The following is a 22487-nucleotide window of genomic DNA, read 5'->3' as shown; positions in this document are numbered from 1 at the left end:
CCCAAAGATAGGAAGTTTACAATAAAACACTGGCTTAGTTGAGAGTTTGAACAAAGTTCGCCAAGAGACTCTATATACGGGCAAGTTTGAAACCGGTGATTCGGCTTTGAGTTAAACTTTTCCATCAATTTCCGTCTTTTATGTAAATTTTCATTTGACTTTGTCAAACAGATACAATGCAGGAAATTTACCATGGCCCTTTATTGCTTTGTAAGTTTAGCTAGTATCGTTTGAACTTTTTATCACGCTTTTCTGACTGCTTTGTCGGAGAAAGGGAACGGCCGGAAATCCGACGTCCGAACTGGTCGCCATATTTGGGAGAGCTTGCCGCACAGGCCATGAACTGTAACAAAGTTTCCCCCTGTTTTTAAGGTCTCAATGTACTTCCCATCTTGTCGTAAAAAGCCTAACAGTTAAACGTAAATATTGCAACAACAGTTGCTTTGATTGATTCAATATCGGACTGTTTATTACCTAACTTGCAAGTCGCATGTAACTGGCATGCATGTCGCACATTCGGTCAACAAGCCAAGCCTCGCTTTTTTGGCAAAATTTAATAGATCATTTCAATTTGAAATTCAAAACTCTTTCGGCGCAAAATGCAACACAAGTTTCAGGAGATTGTCATTGATTGCCGTGAAAAGTAGAATATGCGTCTTAGCAATCAATAACGATTGCATAAATAACGAATCACCGACTATTAAAACTTGGTTTATTTAGAATTGAAATTACCGGCATTGCTTAAACATGCGCCTCGAAGTGAGAAAAACCGTTTAATTCCTGATTAGCACAAGCTTAATTTGTTTATAATAGAAATTGCCGGCATCGCTTAAGCGTGCGTAACAAACAAAAAAAGGAAACTATCGAGCTAAAGAACCGGCAGTTTCAAATTTCTTTCCTTGCAAAAGTTTGCATTACAATACATCTATAGACCTAAGGCTTCGTGAAGTGTTTTTTTTCTTCATCGACATAGCAATTTCCTGCACAAATCCTCAATGGCTTGTGTCCTTAATTAAAAGCACAAAAACAGGCAGTTTTGGACGCGTTTTTCTCTCTTCTGACAGTAATTTGCCAAGATAACCCCAGTCACAAGTCAAAGCTTGTCTTTCGATTATCCACAAGGGACAAGCGCGAAGATGCTTGCCACTTGGCCAAACGAGGAAGGCAGACCGGAAGTTTATATTTTTCCAGCTATTACTAAGTGTTTAGTAACGTCCTGAGAATACAATGACTCCGTCGGTAAACTCTTTTCTTTGTTACAGTAATGCGAAAGGAATTTGGAGATTTTTGTGAAAATATTTTCCGTATGGCATTGGGGAAATTCGCGCGCTTTAAGTTAGAAAAAGGTATACTTGTAGGGCTTCGAGACGATGTAAGGTTTCGCTTTCAGTTGTTTCTTTTGTGTGGTGTATTTTCTAGACGGATACAAGCTTCAGCTGGATGCTACGACGAGCTCAATGAAATTCGCTTTTACCTTTAGGTGATACGTATGGAAAGTATGTTAAAAAATAAGTCGATGAGATTATTTTTTTTCGAAAGTAGAAGAGAAATAGGGGTCTGATTCGGGAGTTGTAATGAATGAGGAAACCCTGACCCTTTTTGCTCTCAAAAGTCAAATGGCTCGTCAAACACTACACTCAAACTCAGGAAACGTGAGCCATTGATCAGGAAGAATTAAGATTTTGTCAGATAATCTTAAATTGCAATTTTTCGTCGGCTCCCTGAAAGATTTTGCAAAGATAACCAAAAAGGCCAGCAATACTGATACCTCTTGCACGTGGAGGCCGAGATTCAAGCTAAAACTGTTTTTGTTCTTTTACTAGTAAACAACCCACTCGGCCATTGTTCATTGAAAATGCGAGAATATACCGAAGTTGCCTAACCATGGTGATTCTTTTTGTTTTTATTATCTTTATAATAAAAACTCAGCCAAGATATTGGTGATATGGAAACTATTTCATAAAGTTTAGCTCAACAAAATATTTGCGTGATGAAAATTTAACACTAAAAGTTTACCAAAATATTGGTGTGATGGAAATATGTAATTAAGAGCTCAACAAAATATAGCCTAATGAAATATTGTTTCTTTTTAGCTTAACAAAATATTGATAATCATTAGCTTACCAAAATATTCGCGTGATGATTTTCTTTTTACAAAAATATACCAAAATATTTGCCTTATGATGAAATGGTTTCCTTCAATGCCTCACTTAAACAATTGTATTGTTATATACTTCTATGTTAGACTATAGCTAAGATAGATACATTCTAATCGAACCCTGTTTCCGTAACTGGATCTACCGAATGGACTCGGTGTGAAATTTGGTGATATATTAGAGATAGTTCTAACTTAAAGTTAGTTATATATATACTGTATATATGTGTGTATATAAAAGTCTCGAATACTTTGCTAGAGAAAGTTCTTTTTTTTTTTTCATGGGTTTGATTGACTTTAATTTGAAGCACCTTCTTGTATTATGTTTATATTAAAGAGTATATACTGTTTAATATATTTATTATATAAAGAGTATATGCTATACGATAAGGCATTTTTTTATTCCGTGAGTGCGATAATTACTTTAACTAGCGTTGGTCTCGTAACCCAATACTGTATCGTAAAGAACTCAAAAGTGATAATATAGTTTGACCTAGCAACCGACATACTTGATGCAACTCCCTTTTGACTGTCCAGATAATATTTATAGACACTGGTATCAACATTGAAGGGCCTACAATGATCCCCCTTTCCGAAACACGTTAATGGCATATTTCGTCGTTTAAATATGTTCTGATAAAAATATCCATTTTAAAAGTTGCTGGGAAAAATTATCTGTTTTTCCCAGGAGGGACCATTCCTTTTTTTCCCCAGCAAGCATTGGTTGGGATTTTTTCCTAGCCAGCAGTGGTTAGGCATTTTAGCACATGAATAATTGCCCGTATAACCGGTCGGGACAATTTTTATCCCAAGCATTCGCTCCAACGCCCCCCAAAATATCCCCAGCACAACTAGTTCGAGAAATTTGCCAGCAGAACCATTCGTGACAAATTTTTTTCCAGCAACCGAGGGGTCTAACATCTTCCCAGTCAGCAAAAAACGGGCTGTGGAACAGATATTTTGCGGAACAGATCCGTTTTGCGCCCTTAAACATTAATGCAATAAAGTTGAGGTGATAAGTAAGACTTGGCTAAAAAGGGCACACCTTATGCAAATAAATGCTAATTTGGGTTGAAGCCTTGTAACTTAAACGAGAATGATAAAACCGACTAATAATAATTTTAAAAAACTGAGAATAGAATACTCGAATCCTTTTAAACGTTCATTAAACTTGGTCATAAAGTTTGAAAAGGGAAAATTAATGACGAAAGTTTAGGATAGTGAAATGCTAAAATATACAAATATGCATAAATTGATTGCTTTGTGCTCATAGATGTAGGGAGACAGTTGAAGGAAAAAAATCTTAGTCTATGATATCTACTTCTAAATGCTAAAACACTTGTTTAATCGCTTTGCGGTTCAGAGACACGTTTTTCTATTGAAAAAACACAGTACGCTTTTAAAAGCATCTCGTTAGGCAACCTATAGGACGTCCATCAGAGAAGGAAAAAAGCACACAAAGAGAGGTGTTTCTCTCTGTCTCTCTCGAAACCTACAAATGCATAAGCCAAAAAACAAACTCAACAGGCTTAGCTTGGTCTTTATGTTTCTATATTGAAAGTTTTTGTCCGGAGGGGTTTCTATTGTATAAAGTGCACAAGTTTCTAGATGTTGATTTTGCAACACAGGTGTGTGCCTTTATATACCTTCTTCAGGGAGGCAATCGAGGGCAAAGCATCGCTAGGGTAACAGTTCTTTGCGTTCTCTAGACATGCAGTCCTGACAATGGAGCAACCGGCATTGCAAGACCATTGTCGTCTCGCTTTTAACATTAATGAGAAATGTGTCATGCTATATTTTGGCAGTGAAATGCACAGTGCTTTCAAAAAGGGGTGTGTCAGCATTGCTGTGTCTTTTGGTGCATAAAAGCTTTAAACGGTCAGACCAGTGATTCTCACGTCTATCGTCGAAACGCTTTTTGATGCAAATTGGTCTGCGCGTAAAATTAAGATTATCACAGGCTTGAACAATTACGCAAAGACTTTATTAAGATTTTGTAGCTTTTTGCGCTTACTAAGGGGGTGGTAGTCGGGAGATCAAAGTCGGCCTTATACACTAAAGGCGGTCAAAGTGAGAGTTGAGCATACCAATTTAATTCCCTGAATATTCTTACAGAGCGTGTCAGATTCTTTTTGGCATTAAAATATAATCATTCCATATACTTTTTTTAATAGCGTTATATTGGGACCTGGAATCTACTCAAGTAACACTCAGGGTATGATCGAGGTAATTTTTGATACAACATTTCGTGTCGCTTTTCGTCCTAGACTGTTGAAAATAGCCGTTATGATTGTTATGTTTATATAACATTAATCATGCTTTTGGGTTATATAATTCCTGTTTGCTTTATAAAACACAAATCACAATGATAATGGGTATGATAATAATGGTTTTGGGTTCGTCGAAATGACCGCAAATTGGAAGCATGTACTTATCTAACAAGCAGATTCTCCCCCCCCCCCCTCCTCCGTGTGCAAACAGCGCTACCGCCTATATTGAAATATTATGTCAGTGTAGAAACACAACCTGTTGGCTAGTCCTCGCTTGACTAGGGTCGATTAACGAAGCTGCACCCGGAAGGTACTTGTATACAGTCTTGACGTAAGTGAGGGGGGTCGGTTTGATTATTTTAGGGGTTGCAGAGTTTTACTGCTATACATTGAAATGTAAAAATATTTCATCCAGTTAAAATGAGTTCTTCTGTGTAAACCTGAAGCAAAAGGAGGGATGGCATACACTGGATGCATTTCTATTCACGTACACGTTATAACGAGCCTCTGGCTCTTAGGTGTTTTAACGTGGTTAAATATACTATTATTATTCACGATTATTTTCAGTCGCGTGACGTTGCGAGATAATTGGCTTCAAAATTACAAGAGGTATAATGAAACCCAAGGATGAACAATGAATCCTCCCCACCCCCTACCCTTTTCTGAAATCCTTCCTCGCCCACCTCCCCCTTTCGAAACTCCTGGATGCACCCCTGTTTTGACTTCATCGCTCAATGATTGAAACAACCACAACAACATAACATTAGAACCTTTTTTCTATAATTTTTTTCTATAATTTTCTATAATTTTTTCTATAATTGTCTATATAAATTACGATTTTTATTCTAGATTAGGTGTTTCTAGCAGGCTATTTAATTTCTTCTCTTCAGTAGCTTGAGATTTTGTCGTCACTAAATGACTTTTTAGTGTTACTTTCGTGATCAAGAGATGATGTCAAAACTTCTCCTCTGTGGCTTGAGATTTGGTCGTCTCTTTAATAGTTTTTCAGTGGTACTTTCATCGTCACCTACGAATAAAAGAAAAGATATATAAATGTGACGAAAAAGGCGGTTACCGTTCTACCCACTTTTTCCGTCACTTTTGCAAAAGTTTGATAGAGAAAAAAATGATTTTATTTATATTTAAAAAGTACTCTGATTGAAATTCCTTGCATTGTACATACATACCGTTTTCACTTCACAATAGGGTAGCACGCCGTATTCCCCCCTGGAAAAAAATATTAAGATAGGGTATGGGGTAAATAAGGACAATTTGCACCATGACGCAGTAAGCCAGCAGCCATTTTGTCATCTTAGCAAATTACAAGTGCTATAGAGAGTATTCATCTCCATCGGCTGCTGATTTTGAGGAGGATACTGAACACCTTCGGTTTAATTTGTAAGTGAAAGTATAAAACTTTATAGATGGTCACTTCGGGATGAATTGTCTTCCAGTTTTGGTTAAACAACGATAACAACGTTGTGGCTGACTAGAGCTCTTTTAATCTATTTTCGGATGACAAAAGCTACAACAACAAAAAACGGCATTGATTGGGACATGGGCTGTATCAGTGGCTGTGTATAAACAAGAGAAAGGATGAGTAAGTTGGACTTACGATCGGTGGTATTGCACGTGAAAAGAGATAAAAGTTGTTATGTTCGATTGGAAGTAAATCGGTTTCAATTTCAAAAACCCTGAAAAAACGTTAAAATATCACGGAAATGGGGCAAAATGTCATTCATTGCTTTAAATCTCCCAAAAACATTCTGGCATGTTATTCTCTGAGTAAAAGGATTCCGGCACAGACCAAATCCACCCCTAGGGTGTGTGGCACTGGGGGAACCTGCTCCCCCCCCCAATATTCCAAGGCCCGCTACAATCCTAACCCCCCCCCCCCCCCCCCATCAACACAGACGTGTCGCCCCTTAGTACCAACCACTACCCCCCCCCCCCCCCATCAACACAGACGTGTCGCCCCATGGTACCAACCACTACCCCCCCCCCCATCAACACAGACGTGTCGCCCCTTGGTACCAACCACTACCCCCCCCCCCATCAACACAGACATGTCGCCTCTTGGTACCAACCATTCACGCCCATATCCAGACATCTTGTAGCCCCCGAAGGGTGCTTGCGGCGCCCCGCACTCGTAACAGTTGATCCTGAGGAACCAAATGACAGTAAAATTATTACCACATAACAAGCTCTACCAGTGGTATGTATAAATAAGGGCATACTTTGATAAAGAACACGACTTTTCAAATCAGTCAAAATCTCTGTTCCCAATGCATTCCGTACCAAGAAAGGAGAATTCAATAATAGGAATTAGAGCCTTAGAAATAGCTACTTATGCGATGAATTTATTACATTTATATCTATTTTTAGACTTGTAATATCAAAGGCACCCTACTACATGGAAGATGAAACAACTCAGGAGTAAGAGAAATACTTTTGATTCCATTTCTGAAAAAAAAAAACATAATTGGCCGGCTAGCATTTGTCTTACCAAACAGTCCCTGCTCGCAGACCGCTTGATACTGCTATGGCAGTGTCTATGTTCTTAGTGAAGACGCCTGCTGCAAGTCCATACGTCGTGTTGTTGGCCCGTTCAATAACCTCGTCCACCGACTTGAACTTGATCAACTGCTGCACAGGACCGAAGATCTAAAAGAGAAGAAGCCCAGAATACAAAGTCTGAAAGAAAGGATAATGCCTGTATTGGTTCCATCAAGAAGTCTTAAAACTCCGCAAAATCGGTGTTTAGAGAAATCTCAAAGACTTTGTTTGTTCTCGGCGATTGGCTAAGCTCAACTACACTGTCATCAGATTACCAACATGTTGATGGCAAAAAAAAAACATATGGGAATTACCGCAGCATGAAAATAAATATAACATTGAAGGCTATTACCTCCTCTTTTGCAATGCGCATGTCATCTGTGACATCAGAGAAGACAGTCGGCTGGATGAAAAACCCCTTATTCCCATGGCGGGCTCCCCCGCATTGCATCTTAGCACCTTCTTTTTTCCCGCTCTCAATGAGGTCCATGATTTTGTCAAACTGCTCTTGGTCGATCTATGACAAACCAATACATACCTTTTCAAAGCTCGAATGGTTAAGGTTGAACACGATTACTATGTACATTGAAGGTATGCAGCTCCCAAACTGTTGTTAGCTTAATGTCTTCAGCCTCCAAGAAACCCACATCTCCATTACCTCCCCCCTACGTTGAGCTACTTTGTTAAAGGAGGCTCAAGACAAAATTTCAAAATGGTAATTTGGGATGAAGGCGTATAGTTATGGGGTCCTGGAAAAACAGCTAGGTAAAGATTTGATCAAATTTCATTAGGAGACAGTGAGTGTCAAAGCGCGCTTTTATCGAATTTCACCTCCATAAGCCTCTCTTTCCTTTATCTGCTATGTCCAGGTGATTACATCAAACAACATTCTCCATTGGGGGTTATATTTGTAAAAATACCTGAGGTCCCTGCTCTACTGAGTCAAAGGGATCCCCCACAGTTCTAGCCTTGGCCCTCTTCACACTCTTCTTTACAAACTCATCATAGATCGTATCCTGGACGAACGTGCGGCTCCCTGCACTACAACACTGCCCTTGGTTGAAGAACAGAGCTTCGTGGGCCATCTCTACTGCATAATCCATGTCACTGTCAGCAAAAACAATGTTTGGGCTCTTGCCGCCAAGCTCTAAGGTGAGTCGCTTTAGGTTTGACTTGGCCGATGCCTCTTGGATTAGCCTGCCAACCTACAGGTGATCAGATGTGGACCTTTTAAATACTCAATATCACTACATTCAATTATAGAAGAATTGGGATATTTTTAATGTTAGGAGTTTTCTGCAAAAAACGTAAATCTCTACAACCAACAGATGAATACAAGAAAGATGCTGTACTATAAGGATCTGATCTTGCTCCCTTGTAGAATTTTGTTCCCAAAACAAAACACACTTCTTCCATTTGTATACGTTTCAGTTGTATATTTGTCAGTTAAATCCAATATCATAAACCCAGCTTCGACCCAGTGAAAATGACTTATCGTTAGATCCAATAGATAGATAGATATCATTAACTCAGTCTCATTTTTACCTCAGTCGACCCAGTGAAAGAGACTTTGTCAATGTCCAGGTGTGTGGTGATGGCAGCGCCAGCCGTAGGGCCATACCCAGGGATGACATTCACTACACCAGCTGGAAACCCAGCCTAAACAACAATTGGAAATATTATACAATAATTAGTTATGTTGATATATTTGATATACGAGCCCTTTATTGAATTCCCCTAAAAAGCCAGCTGAAATTTCCAAAAAAAAAAAAATCGTCCAATAGCACAACTATCCTTCAGAAAAAAAATTAACAGTAGAAAAAAATTACCATCCAATATCAAACTTTAAGTTCCTATTCTGATTATTTTTAGGAGGCTTTCTGCTAATTACTGTTCAGGTAGTGTTTTAGCTAAATGTTTGGGCAGTATTTTCCTATTGAGTAAGGAAGTGACATCATATAAACTCTCGTACCTCCCTTGCTGAGTTACACTCTTAAATAGAAAGGAGATCAATGAGAAAGAAGAACTTAGCTGCTTTGCTACACAGCTCTCCAACTTAAGGGGTTACTGTATATACATATACAAAGAAAAGCAGGACAATAGCCAGGAGGAGATCAGGAGTACCCCCCTGACCCAACCCCCAAACACACACACTAGGGTGTGTGGTCTACACAAAAATTAATAATGGTCTGCTTAAGGGGTAAATAAACCCTCAGCTTAACTTACTAACTATGGGCAGGGCTCAAAAAAGCGGCCGGCTGTTTTCTGGTCTTTGCCTGCTTTTTTTTCTGCATCACTCTTGTCATATTTTTACTATGCAGGCTTTTTTCCCCAACAAAATCCACAAAGCCGGCAAAATATAGTGCAGATTTTGATTTTGAATATTTTGAACCCTGATGGGTCTGTAAAATAGTCTCACCTCTTTAACCAAAGCACAAAAGTAAAGAGCTGTTAGAGGAGTTTGTTCTGCAGGTTTCAAGATGACCACATTACCACAAGCCAGGGCTGGAGCGATTTTCACAGATGCCATGTTGAGAGGGAAGTTCCATGGGGTGATTGCACCCACTAGACCCACAGGCTCATGTCGAGTGTACACAAAGTATGGCCCATCTGTAAATAGTACAAATAGAGAGCACCATTTTGTTTACATAGACTGATAAGGATTGTCAAACAATATCTTAAGCCTAAGAACTAACTTAAAAGGTCCATGTTTCTGGTATGTGGATAAAAACACCTTTCTATTACCCACAAAAGTGAAAAGGTTACATGCCATATGTCCCACACCGAACACATACACTCCTTCCCTAAACAAAATCTAAATTTAAACTTTTTATATTGATAAATATGAAAATAACTTTTAATTAAAAAAAAATCTCATCTGTACAGCCTTTTTTAATTATTTATTTACTCAAGATCTCATTGGTTATGTAAAGAAATAATATATATATTATATATATATATTTCTTCTTTTACCAGCAGGGATGGTCTTGCCCGTGACCTTATCCGCCCAGCCAGCATAGTATCGAAAGCAATTAGCACTTGACTGCATATCACCGACTGAGTCAGAGAATAGCTTGCCACTGTCAATGGTCTCAAGACTCTGAAAGAAAAATTCACAATGACGACACACATTCCTATATAGTGAAGACTGAGAGAAGTAAGAATGCCTAGAGAGTGAGATATGAGAGTGAATTGTCATTCTTCCTTCTCCATTCATTGAAGTGCCTCATTAGAGGTTCTGTTGGTGCAAATTTTCTGTTTTTTCTTGGTTTTGCATTTTCATTTCCTTCCATTTTATCCTTTGCCATGATTAACATTGATCAGAAAATGTTTGGCTTGGTGACTAAATATAAAAAATTGAGAAAGGAATTAGTTCTTTACTCCAATGTTTTAATAGTGACAATTGCAGAAAACTATTGTGATTCATATTCTAGCAGCCAACAATGAGTACACATTTTTATGAAAATTGATTTTTCTGGAATCACACATATAAAGGGATCACACAATTGCACACATAATGATTATGTAAGTAGCAATGGTAGAACCTTATTGTTTTTGGCAGCTAAACTTACAGCAAGGTAGGCAATATCCCTGTCAATAAGCTGTGCTAATTTGTACAGTAATTTGCCTCTCATGGAAGCATCCATTGTGCGCCAGGCACTGCCCAACTTAAAGGCCTCTTTGGCTGCTTTCACAGCTTTATCGACATCCTCCTACAACAAAAATAGTAATTGAGAATTGAATGACATATATGAAACAAGCGGGTAAACCGACCAAAAAAAGGAATCACAGACACAACAAAAAATATACATAAATTTCTAACCTTATCTCCTTCTGAGATGTCACATATCTTTTCTCCAGTTGTTGGATTGATTGTTGGAAAAACCTTACCGCTGGTGCAGTCAACAAACTCATTGTTAATAAACAGCTGCAAAGGTAAAAAAAAACAGTGATTAGTTTGCAGACAGTGTAAATTATTGGGCAGGGTTGAAGCAGGGTAAAGTCAGATGCGTTAAAACATGCATCACTATTAATTAGCTATGCAGGTGGGGGTTGATTTGAGGCTGACACTAAGGGTCATTAATTATTGGGGAGGGCTGCTAAGTTGAATTTTTTTTGGTTCAAAAATTTGGACCCTCACCCCACCCTGGTTCCAGAGCCTCGTGTATCTCTCTATTTAGTGGCCAGTGAGGTGGCCACTGAATAGAGACGCTCGAGGCTCTGGGACCAGGGTACCCTCTACCCAATCTAAAGCACTAAAATGGTGACTCTTATGCATGCCCATGAAGGGGTGGCAGAACTGGCTAAGCCAGGAAGACTGTTGATAGGAAGACTGTTGATAGGAAGACTGTTGATAGGAAGACTGTTGATAGGAAGACTGTTGATAGGAAGACTGTTGATAGGAAGACTGTTGATAGGAAGACTGTTGATAGGACGACTGTTGATAGGAAGACTGTTGATAGGAAGACTGTTGATAGGAAGACTGTTGATAGGAAGACTGTTGATAGGAAGACTGTTGATAGGAAGACTGTTGATAGGAAGACTGTTGATAGGGAGACTGTTGATAGGAAGACTGTTGATAGGAAGACTGTTGATAAGAAGACTGTTGATAGGAAGACTGTTGATAGGAAGACTGTTGATTTTGAGCCCACATTTCGGGGCTGTAGTTTTGTATTGGGGGGTCTGGGGACATGCTCCCCCATAGAAATTTTGCCATTTTCAAACATTTGGAATGCTCATTGTTAAAACCTAAATAGAAAACAGTATCATTACCTCCTCCCCAACTGAAATCTTATTTGCATATCTTTTTTTATATCATCAGTCTGAGAGGTTAGTGGGGGGGGGGGGGAACTTTGACATGAATGGAATTTGTAAATTCATGTTATTATAATAAAACCATAACAAAACCAAAACTGCAAAAGATAAAAATAAATTAGAAGCTACACTTAGGGGACAACGATTTTCAGGGCCAGCAAAACGAAAGTTATGAAAATGCAAACAGAAGGTGCATCACATTCATTTATCTATTTTGTAGGGGTCTGGTGTTATCCCCAGAAAATTAAAAAAATATATATAGGAACACCTGTTCAAAAAACAAGGCCCTCCCCTTTCCATGTATTAATATTGTAGGCCCTCCCATTAATCTGAGGTAAAAAAATCGCAACTATCCCCCCAAACACAGCACTCCCCCTGTTAAATAATGACCCTGAGGACTGCAGCACAGGGGACTATGTAGCCTGCGTAGCAGCTCAAGGGAGTGGGATGGGGAGAGGGGGCGAGAGAAGAAAAAGCTAGGATGCAGCTGTCTACTACTCCCCTTCCCTCATATGTATGTTGGGCACAAAAAGCTTTTAATTTTTCTTTGGTAATCATTCCATGTCGAAAATAGACAATCTTCAAGGGTTCTTTGTGCTTGCTTAAAGAAAATAATTTGCGGAACAGCAGGCATTCTGTACAGGACCCGAAATGATCCCAGGACTCAAAATAATCCCAGGACCCAAAATGATCGCAGAACACGAAACGATCCCCAACTGATCCTCAAGACTCCCCAAAATGAACCCCAAGGAATTGCAGTAATGACAAACAAACAAAAGAATGTGGAGGGATTGGCCTTCAGTTTTAAAAACATATTAAACATTTTAGCATTATTTGTGTTACTATCAGGAAATTTACATTAACTAAAACCATAGTATTAAAGATTTTAATATACAACTGCGCAGGAAATAAAGTGGTTGGGTCAGAAATTGGGGTCAAATGACAATTCCCGTGAAAGTAATTTGAAGAACCAAGCGTGAATAAATCATTTGTAGATAACAAGACTTAAAAGAAAGTCTCCACATTGATCCACAGATAAAACCAAAGGTTGTTCTTAAGGTGACTTTTGTGCATGTTTGTTTGTATTCGTTGAATGAGAGACCTATCATGAGATCATGCAGGGTTTTACGGCCAACTACATGAAGAAAATTAAAAAATCACATAAATATTGCTTTCAACTAAAGCCACATTTTGTAACGGTAGTCAAAGGGTTGTTCGAGTGCATTACTTAGTGTGCTTTTGTCTTTCGCCATCGTCTCGGCCAAACCGGCTGCCTAAAACATGTCAGTAAATATTAGCTCATGTGGACATGGATTTTGTGGTGAAATACACGTTTGGTTGTCAAATGAATATGGATTTTTAGGGGTGATGTTTACCGGAAAAGAGATTTATAGTGTCAGAGTCATGTGTCGGAACTGCAAATGTTTAGAGTCTGATGGAAGGTCAACAATTTGTTCTTATAAGCAAGGCTGTGCTATGTTTATGTTGTATTCCTTTCAGTAGCAATTAAAAGTTGTGTACTTGTTGTGGACTCTGTTTATGGGTTTACTGCCGGGGCCAAAACCCTTTATCAGGCTTTAAGAATTGCAAGTGATTTTTTCCGCTTTCCCTTTGTCCATTACCAAAATTTCTTGAGGTTGATTTCGGGGACTCGGACTCCTCGGTATTGTTTCGGGTCCCGGGATCAGTTGGGGTACTTTGGGGGATCATTTCGGGTCCTGGGATCGTTTTGGAACCTGCGATCATTTCGGGTCCTGTACAATTCTCCTGCTTTCGAGAATGACTGCTTTAAGAGACTTGACTTAAGAGTGGACTAAATATTTGTTTTGTAAGCAGATCTGGACTACGCCGGCTCAATAACAATTCCCAGAGAAAACTTATGTGTTCAGCTCTGTTTTCATAATTTCGTTCTACCAAACAAAAGACGTTTTGTGGTGCAACTCGCCGTTGCAAGATACACATTTCTTAAACCGGAGTAGAGCCTGAACACTGCAGAAAACAACTTTTCTCGAGCAGAAATGGCATGCATTCACGGCTAATGATGGTAATGGTAGGTAAGATACACGATTATAGCTACCTTTGTGTATTTAATCTGTGGATTTCTGATCGGTTCGACATCTCCGCTCATTTTGAGTTCAAAATAAAGCTGAAGTGAGTATGAAGAAGATGGAAAGATGGTACCAAATGACGACCACCCTAAAAGCCCTAATGAAAACAGCGATCAGGCGTTCCTTGATTACAAGGAAATCCCTGAAACAATTATTTTTAACAATACAGACACAAAAATAAGGTCAAATATTTATAGGTGTTCAAAACATAAGAATATTCGATTTGTCGAACAAATGGTATTAAATATAGATTCTAGCAGGCAGTTTTTTAGGCTGTTCTAGGCAGTGCTTTCCAATATGTGTTGGGTTCCCTGTGGAATTTGGGGCCGAGGAATCCTAATCTTTGATTCCGCGCGTATCTGCGTATCGGCGTTTATTTGAAAAGTACGACTCACTGTTTTCTATGACAGTTTCAAGTTCCCTGTTCCTGTATAGGTAAGCTGTTGCCTTCCAAAATACTTGTTTTCCAAACTAGAATTGATGGGGATTGCCCTAGCTTGTAACAGTCGTCACATAGAATGCTGTTGTTAATTTTCTGCTTGCTTGACATGAAAAGACTTCTTGCCATAATGGTGCATTACACCAAACAATCGATAAGGATATGGGTTGTCCATCAGGCCGTGGCATAGTCCAGCAATGGTGATTTTAAAACTTTTTTTTTAAAACTTAGATTAGGAACCTTCGATTTGGGTGGTATATCTTCAGGGGCAGATCTAGCTTGTATTACCCGAGGGGGTATTTATTTTTTTATTTTTTGTTGTTGTTGTTTTGTTGTTTTTGTACATATGTCTTTCTGGCAGCACAAAGGGGGGTTTAAACGCCCTAAACCCTCCCCCTAGATCCGAAGAATTTCTGATGATCCAAGGACAATTCCACAATTCAGCCAGCCAGCCCTTTTCAACTCTAAAAGATAAAGTTTTTTTTTCAAAAACATTCTAAAAATTCCAGCCTGTCTTGTCTTACTGAGGATGGGATACCGTATACATATACAATCCTGTTTATTCATTATTTTACATTGTCACGTAATATTATTTTTTTTTTGGTGAGCAAAATCTTTATTTATTAGAAAATTCCCTTGTGAGGATGTAAGGGGGTTGCATCAAAAATTGTGGATGGGGTTTTATTTGCAGGGCATGCAGTGGATGCAGGGTGGATTACACAGGGTGGTTTTGCAGGATGGATTCAGATTTCCAAGTTTGTGTTTATAGGTTAAAACTGCCTCACTATTCAGGGCCGTAGAAGGCTTCGAAATATTCGGGGGGGGGGGGGCACACAATACAGAAACATTAAGTAATTAGCGGGGGGTCACAGCCACACCCCTACTGGTCATTTCCTTGTAATTTTTCAAAATATTAGGGGGCATCTGCTACGTGCCACACCCCCTGCTATGGCAATGCAGGTGGAAACAGATTCAAGGCTGACACTAACTAAGGACCGCTCCACAAGGAACTACGCAGGCACAAAGAGTGTTTAGTTTTTCTAGGTAACCATTCCCTGTCAAAAAAGGGAATCTTTCAAGGTTTTCTGTGCCTGCTTGAAGGAAAATAATTTACGGGACAGCAGGCATTCTCCAGGGTTTAATTTGATTGGTGTAGCATACACTTATGAAAAGAAAGTGTTTATGTGGAGGGATCGATTAACATTTTCCTCCTCCCCTCGTTGATAATGGCCAGATAGAAGGCCTATAACTGATCCAGTGGTTCTTGATAGGTCACTTACATAGATCATTTGTGGGTTCTTACAAACTATAAATGAAATGGAATATAAATTAAAGACCTCTTCACTACTGTACAGGGCCCGCAGAGACCATTTAGGGCTATATTAGCCCCTCCCTCTCTGCCCTGTGGTCCCTGTGGTAGTGGTGACCCTAGTGACAAGAGAGTGGTCATATTCTCAGTGTGATGTGCTCATCCCCTACCTTGTGCTAGCCAATGCTCATATAGCAAAAATCTTCATCCTTTTTGTTTATTTTTTACTTTTTTGCACAATAAATAGACTATATACATCTTCCGGTATGGGTATAGTGCAAGGAATTTAACTAATGCCAAAAGGCAAATCCAGGCTACATATTCTTTTTAAAGAGAATGAAAAAAAAACAAGCTAGTTAGGATATACTATGGATACTTGTTACTTACTACTTTATCGGAATTAACCTTTTTCCTTGTGATTGCAAAATCATTCCTGAATTTCAAGACATAGCAACTCCACAATTGGGGACTTCCCTAAGAGATCACATGACCTTTCTGGGTGGCAAATTCAAATCAAAATAATCAAACAAAAAAATCAGAAATGACTGCGCTGTCACACCAGAGAACTAATATATTAGTAAAACTAATATATTAAAAACGATAAAGATTAAGATTAAAAACTCAGATATTAGTAAAACTAATATCTGTAAATGAAACTAAACCCTTTCTGAAATAAAAAGAATTCTGGCTTTTTTCGTAAGCACTGAATAAGTTGTTTTTTGTTACTGTTATTTTCCCGCTAAAAGCCTGAGCGCGTGCTTGGTTGTCACACGAACAGTCAAGTGATCTCTTAGCGCAAATCCCCCTATTATACCTTGTCCATGGCTCAAAATTCAGCTAGATGTGCAGTTATGTTCTGCATGTTGACAGAAACGGCTGGAATTGAGCCTTTTTTTACATGAAAATTACTTTATACTTAAAATTTATCTTCAATCCCTGGATGAGCCTCAGAGCCTACAAGTAGGAACAATTAAATAATACAAAGCATAATTTCACTGCTTCAGTCTAACGTTTCGAAAGCACCTTTATATTTTGACTTTTGCCCATTTTCTCTTCCATACCATGGACAACTACAATTTGGTATTATGACTTTGGTTGTGTTGACAACTGAGTTTGTTCTTTTTAAGCAAGGAACATTTTTCTTGCTTAGAAAGTACTTTTGAAATTGTGACTGTAATTTACTACAATTAAGCTGTATTGCAGCTTTTTAAAACATTGTTAGCAATAAAGTAAATACATATTTTTTCTTTTTTTGTTAGTTATTTAACCAACAAAAATGTTACAAACATTTTTTTTCACTTCATTCTATAACTTTCACAACCACCCTATTCCATTGCTTTAATTTCTCATATCATTATAATTATATTTTAGTACGCATCGAGATCAACTTACTAGAATATAATTTTAAGTTCGCAATAACCCTTTCTACTATTTTCTGGACGAATCATTCATGTCTCTTAAAAATCGCGAGTTTTCAGCATTTGAATAGGAGTTTTAGAGGGCTTCATCAAGGGAAACAAGTTATAAAAAACTCTAAACTAATTGAAATGATTAAGAAACTGCTGCTCAAAATACAAACACTCCAGGATGTGTGTAAAATTCATGAAATTGATAGTGCACAAAAAATATAAATTATGAAATTTCTCCGTTCTTTAGTGGTAAAATCTCTTTCTTATCTTTAGAAGAAATAAGCTTATAAAACGATAAAACATTAAAGTTACCGTGAACAATAACATACTTTCTGATCCTTTATACTTTAGATTATGGTAAGGTTCATTATTTGTTTTGTTTTAATTTCGATTTTACGTTTAAAAAAAATAGTGTCGTCGACTAAAGTTTAACTTATTTTGTAGATATTTCAAAGATATCAAATGAATAACGAATTTCCCTTTCATGATAATAAAATAATGATGCGAAGATAATAAATGATTAACGAATTTCAATAATGAATGTGTCGATTTCTTTTTAAAATCTTTTGTTAACGATAACATTAACCAACACACATGTTTTTGTAAGCCATATTTTCATAGTCGGAGTTGCCAATATAGCATAACGGCTATATACTTGTCTAATAGGTGCCTGCGTTCATTTTCCAGCTGTATGTTCTCGCACACATAACCTGTTCTATTTTTCACGTGATTCCTGGCTTCTTCATGGAACATTGAGTGGCAGAATCAGGCAGTAACTTTAACCGAAACCACGCCCAAGAATATATCGTAGTTTATCCGCCTATTGTATTCATGCTCTAGATGCGTTCTTCACCGTAGTATTGGCTGTATATAATTGTTGATGTTGTTCTGAAGAACTGTGTGTGAAGGAGAGCTTTCGCAGTCTCTTTAATTTATTGCAGCCGAGAATTTTGTTGAACTCTTTGGAGAATTGTTCACTGAAGAACCAGTAAATAATTGGATTGACGCAGCTGTTGAACCACGAGATGATTTGGGTGTAGCAGAGAAGTATCCAAAACCAAGGGGTGATGCTGCCTGCAAGACAAAATGTCAACGAGTCAGGTAACCTAACGTATATTGTGAAACGATGGAATTCCCTATAGGAAGACTTAGCCTCATCCACCAGCATGTACACCTTACCCCTTATCAGCCTTTTTGTTTTCCGGTCTATGCCTCCCTACCCACTACCTCCTTCCTAATCTTCCCATTCACCCTATACGCCATGGTAAGAACAACTGCATCACTATCCAGGACACTCCTTTTAGTCCAACTCCACTCACTGTAGCATTATCCCCATAATTACCCTCACGACCTCACCCCTGACACCAACCTCTCTCCACCCGTATCACAACCATTATCCTCCTTTTATGTCCCCCTTCTCCCCAGGTGCCATGGTACGAATACCCGCTTTTAACCAAAAACAAGAAATTCTCCGTGTCGCTAAAACATACCTGTGCCATAGTCATACCAGATAAAGGCCGCATGATAAGGCATCAGACACACTCCGTAAGATAACACTACGATCGCCATCATCTTCAGAACGTTTCTCCTTCTCTTGATCGATTGCGGGTCTTGTGATATACCGCTGGACGCTACCGTCACCTCTTCTTGAACGATCCATAGCTTGAGGATCATACGAATGTATGCGGGTAACAGCATAAGGAGAGGGACTACGTAGATGGCAATGAATAGGAACATTGAGTAGATCTTTTGAAGCTCAGGAATGGGCCATTGTTCTCCGCAACCGTATTCTCCGGTGAGTGTGTACGCGCCTACCTGGTAAAAAAAGACATCTCGACGTCTAAATCACAATTTAGCCATTTTTAGTTTTAAAACCCAGAGCCCCTATCAGCCACACCAAGGCAATAATGTCTTCATTTAATAAAGGTTCTGTATTTTTTTATCTATGAAATCCAATCAAAGATATCACAATTATAAAGCTCCCTCGAATCAGCCGATGGAAATGGATGCTTTCCTACACATGGTTTTCTGCCAGGATGACAAAATGAAGGCTCACAGAGAAAGAGGTTCCATTTTTCCCCATAATATAATACGAACTGCGAACACAGGTAGCCCAGGCTCACTGCGAATTGGTAAAACAAGCGTCCAAAAGAACAGGCCCGTACCTTACAATTTTAATCGTGCCATTTTTTGCTCGGTGTCGGCTCAGTCTATTTGTTGGGTCCTTATTTATAGTTCTCACCTCAGGAAGTGCGACGAAGAAACCAACCATCCATGCAAGGGCGATAGCGAGCTTGGCGTGCGTTCGGGAGATTGGGTTCGACATGGGCATGCAAATGGCACGGTATCTCTCGACTGTCATGGCAACCAAGGAGCCCGTAGACGCAGAGATGTTAGTGATCTGTAAAGCTGGACCAGGAGGGAAGAATTTGTGAGTGCAGTACACAATTGCCATGGGAAAGGGTTGGGACAGTTTTTAGATAATAGGGGTCCTGTGCAATTTGGCGGCAACTTTTTGTTTCAAAATTTCCTCATTTTAAGAAATTTTACCAATAATTTAAAGCTTAAAGGGTTATCCTAAAACAAATCAAAAGCTGCGAGACGGCTGTTACAGCTTCAATCCGAGCAAAAATCTCGCCTCTCCATTCAAATAACTTAGGAATCCCTTTCACGAGTCCAACCATTTTTTTAGCTCCCGGTTCCGCCTCTGTTTTTTTTTTACCATGGGCTCTAAGTGTGTGAAAGTCCTCATACATTAACATATTTCAGACGGAAAATATAAAGAATGAATCATAAGACTTTCCATTTAAGTTCTTCACTGTTTTATGCTGATATTACTGTAGTTGGTATCACATTTCGCTCTTTTGTCAAAGCTGCAAGACGGCTGTAGTTAAAGCTTCGATTTCCGCCTCTGGTAACTCGGCAGATCTACGCACCCAGAGTGCGAGAGTTTTCGTTCTTATCTAAAGCCCACTTACTCGGTAGCATCTTACACCAGACGAGGCCAAAAGGCCAGTACTGTAATTGAAAGTAAATAAGCGTGAAGATGATGTTGAAGACGCACACGAAGATGTCACATACTGCGAGGTTCACGAGGAACATGTTCATGGCGGTGTGCATTCTGTGGTTTTTGTAGACGACCACACACACGAGGATGTTGCCAACCACACCTGTAGATAAGAATGTTATGAGAATGAGAAGTTATTACATTATGCTGGTTCCCTCTTGGACGTAAGCGCAAGCGCAGCGCACGTTATTATCCGATTCTCACTAGAACGCAAGCGCAAGAAAACGCAACTGTTTGATTTTCTTGCGCTTGTTTTGACCGATTCTCACTTGTGTTTCGCTTTCGTTTGCGCTTTGCGTCCTAGTGAGAACCAACCTTGATTTTCGCGCACTTAAACAAAATTCGCGAATTTAAATACTCGCGAAAGATAAATACCGCGAACTTTGATCTCGCTCAATTTAATGGATATAGAAAAATCGCATACTTGTGTTTTCATAAATTTTAAACAACGCATGTTCAAGGCTTGGTACCAGGAGATGATTTTTTTTTTAGATTTAAAGATTCGCCTGTCAGCTTCGCCCTCCTATATGACCTTTGTGCAGTCGTCAAATCGAACATATGTCCCGTTTTCTTGTAGCGTGTAGTAAACGAGCGTCTTTTATCCTTCCATTATATCTCCCTGCTCCTTGGTGTATCGTTCATTTCACATATCAATTCAAATTCGAGGAATTAATTAAACACAATTTTTCTCCGCGATCGCGAAATTAAAGACTCGCGAAATGTGCCGACAAAATTTGAGATGAGACAAGCGAAAATATATAAGAATAAGGTAGTTGGTGTACCAAGGAGTATAAGCCTGGGACCACGAATACCTTCATTCACTTTATTTCTTTTATAAAGAAGTTTTTATAAAAGGCCAATTCCGCCACCATTTTACACGCTCATACCGAGTTGGTTGTACTAGACATCTTTTTTCATCAGATAATTCAAGCGAGTTACTGACATAATTTGAATCAAATATTTTTACCAATTATAGGAATTTTAAAAATTGTGTGCGGTTATTTTGTAGTTTTTTTTTTAACGTGGACTATTGTGTTGCTGTTAACAATAGCAAAGGAGTGACTGGTCGACATTCCTTTATCCGTCTCGTTTTTTATCGCACCCTATGAACCTGTATTGGAAATCAAAGAACCGCTTGTCCGTAGAACTATCCTCAGTGATAGTGTTCACACGCCAGCCCAAACTCATGATTGTAAGCTGGCGTGGGGCATTCCGTACCCATAACAAGGAGTAAAGTCAATCGCATATGAAGGGTATCATACTAAACATTTCAATTTCCTTCAAATTCTCTGGCATTTGTGGAAGGTGACTCCGAATGAGTTGAGCTGTCTTAGAGTGCCTGGGAACAAGGCTATATCTGTTCCAAGAAAACAGAAATGGCCAAGCTGTAAGCTGAGTAGTAAAATTGACGTTCTTACATAAAAAGAGCGTATCAAAGCGTCCTTAGTGTCGTTATTACTAAGTCAGTTTGGTGGCACAAGGTCAAGTGACGTTCTTGGTGGCACTGTGAGTAAGAGTTAGTGCGAACGTTTCATACCAAAAGGTTAGGACCTGCACTGATTCTCTGTGTTTTTCTGTAAGACCTGTCACTGAAATTGGCATCATTAGACCTACGTCCGCAGTAAAGGTGTTACGGATTATGATATCCAAGTACCTGACGTTCCCTGTATACAAGTCATGTTTCCAACCCGCGTAGCAAATGTCCTCTTCTTCGCGAGATCATAGAGAAGACAGACAAGATGGCACTTTGTAGATGTATCTTTATACTGATATAAACATGACCTAACAGACATCAAATCTGCGCTCATATCACATCGCCGTAATTAATTTCTGCTTTTCGCGGCGCCTTTAATGAACTATGTGAGATAACACTTTTTGCTAGTGTCCGCTTGATCTCTCTAGAACAGTAGAGGCAGGTCTTTTTTAGCTGAGATTTTAGCAACATAGTTAAGAGAAATCACGTATGGATTGAGTCCACCTTAGATCCAAAGCTGTCTCTTATACTTCAGCAATTTCAGGCTAAAATATTTTTACCGACCTAAAAAAATCCTTAATTTGAATGTCGTTTTTACTACCATAGACACGGACAAGGCCAAAGCGTGTTAAGCGTGCTGGCGGGGTATATGTGTCTCAAATTTTAAGAAGTTGTCGAGGCTACACTTTTTGTAAGGGATCTGATATAAAAAAGTGTAGATAAAATTGAATTGCATAAATTTTGAAATTGGAAAACTTTTCAAGCCCACAATTTTCTCAGTTCTTTTTTCCTTCGAGTGATATCATCTACAGTAATTTGCACTTTTGTCATTTGTGAAGTGACCCTAACAGTCCATCTTCCGTTCGGGTCCCCATTGTCTGATCG

General features: G+C 38.9%; 2 protein-coding genes and 2 long non-coding RNA genes across 14 annotated transcripts in view; 2 read left to right on the top strand and 2 right to left on the bottom strand.

Moving 5' to 3' along the window:
• The first annotated feature begins 4990 nt into the window (after positions 1-4990).
• LOC116601402 lies at positions 4991-6131 on the top strand. Its single transcript, XR_004290002.2, has 2 exons — positions 4991-5034; positions 5742-6131. It is a non-coding gene; the product is annotated as an uncharacterized LOC116601402 (long non-coding RNA).
• On the bottom strand, positions 5189-14020 carry LOC5517592 (aldehyde dehydrogenase 1A1). Its single transcript, XM_001637551.3, has 12 exons — positions 13874-14020; positions 10805-10909; positions 10554-10694; positions 9955-10081; positions 9401-9591; positions 8527-8640; positions 7902-8186; positions 7334-7498; positions 6932-7089; positions 6513-6587; positions 5613-5652; positions 5189-5452 (listed from the first exon to the last, which is right to left on the bottom strand). The coding sequence occupies exons 1-12, from the start codon at positions 13922-13924 to the stop codon at positions 5420-5422; spliced, it is 1485 nt and encodes a 494-aa protein (XP_001637601.1). The 5' UTR covers positions 13925-14020; the 3' UTR covers positions 5189-5419.
• Positions 9438-11894, top strand: LOC125563167. The gene is made up of 2 exons (XR_007308180.1): positions 9438-9580; positions 9958-11894. It is a non-coding gene; the product is annotated as an uncharacterized LOC125563167 (long non-coding RNA).
• Positions 14021-15853: 1833 nt separating the features above from the next.
• LOC5517595 (neuropeptide FF receptor 1) overlaps positions 15854-22487 on the bottom strand; it is a 32065-nt gene continuing 25431 nt past the window's right edge. For all 11 annotated transcript variants that reach the window (XM_032362149.2, XM_032362150.2, XM_032362152.2 and 8 more), the window contains 4 exons: positions 20040-20231; positions 19304-19470; positions 18552-18876; positions 15854-18135 (listed from right to left, as the gene is read on the bottom strand). In XM_032362149.2, the coding sequence (XP_032218040.2) occupies positions 17891-18135; positions 18552-18876; positions 19304-19470; positions 20040-20231 (929 nt within the window). In that variant the 3' untranslated portion in view covers positions 15854-17890. The remainder of the gene's footprint in view (positions 18136-18551; positions 18877-19303; positions 19471-20039; positions 20232-22487) is intronic.

Source organism: Nematostella vectensis, chromosome 5, assembly GCF_932526225.1.
Source record: "Nematostella vectensis chromosome 5, jaNemVect1.1, whole genome shotgun sequence".
NCBI lineage: Eukaryota > Metazoa > Cnidaria > Anthozoa > Actiniaria > Edwardsiidae > Nematostella > Nematostella vectensis.
This window is presented reverse-complemented; position numbering and strand designations above follow the sequence as displayed.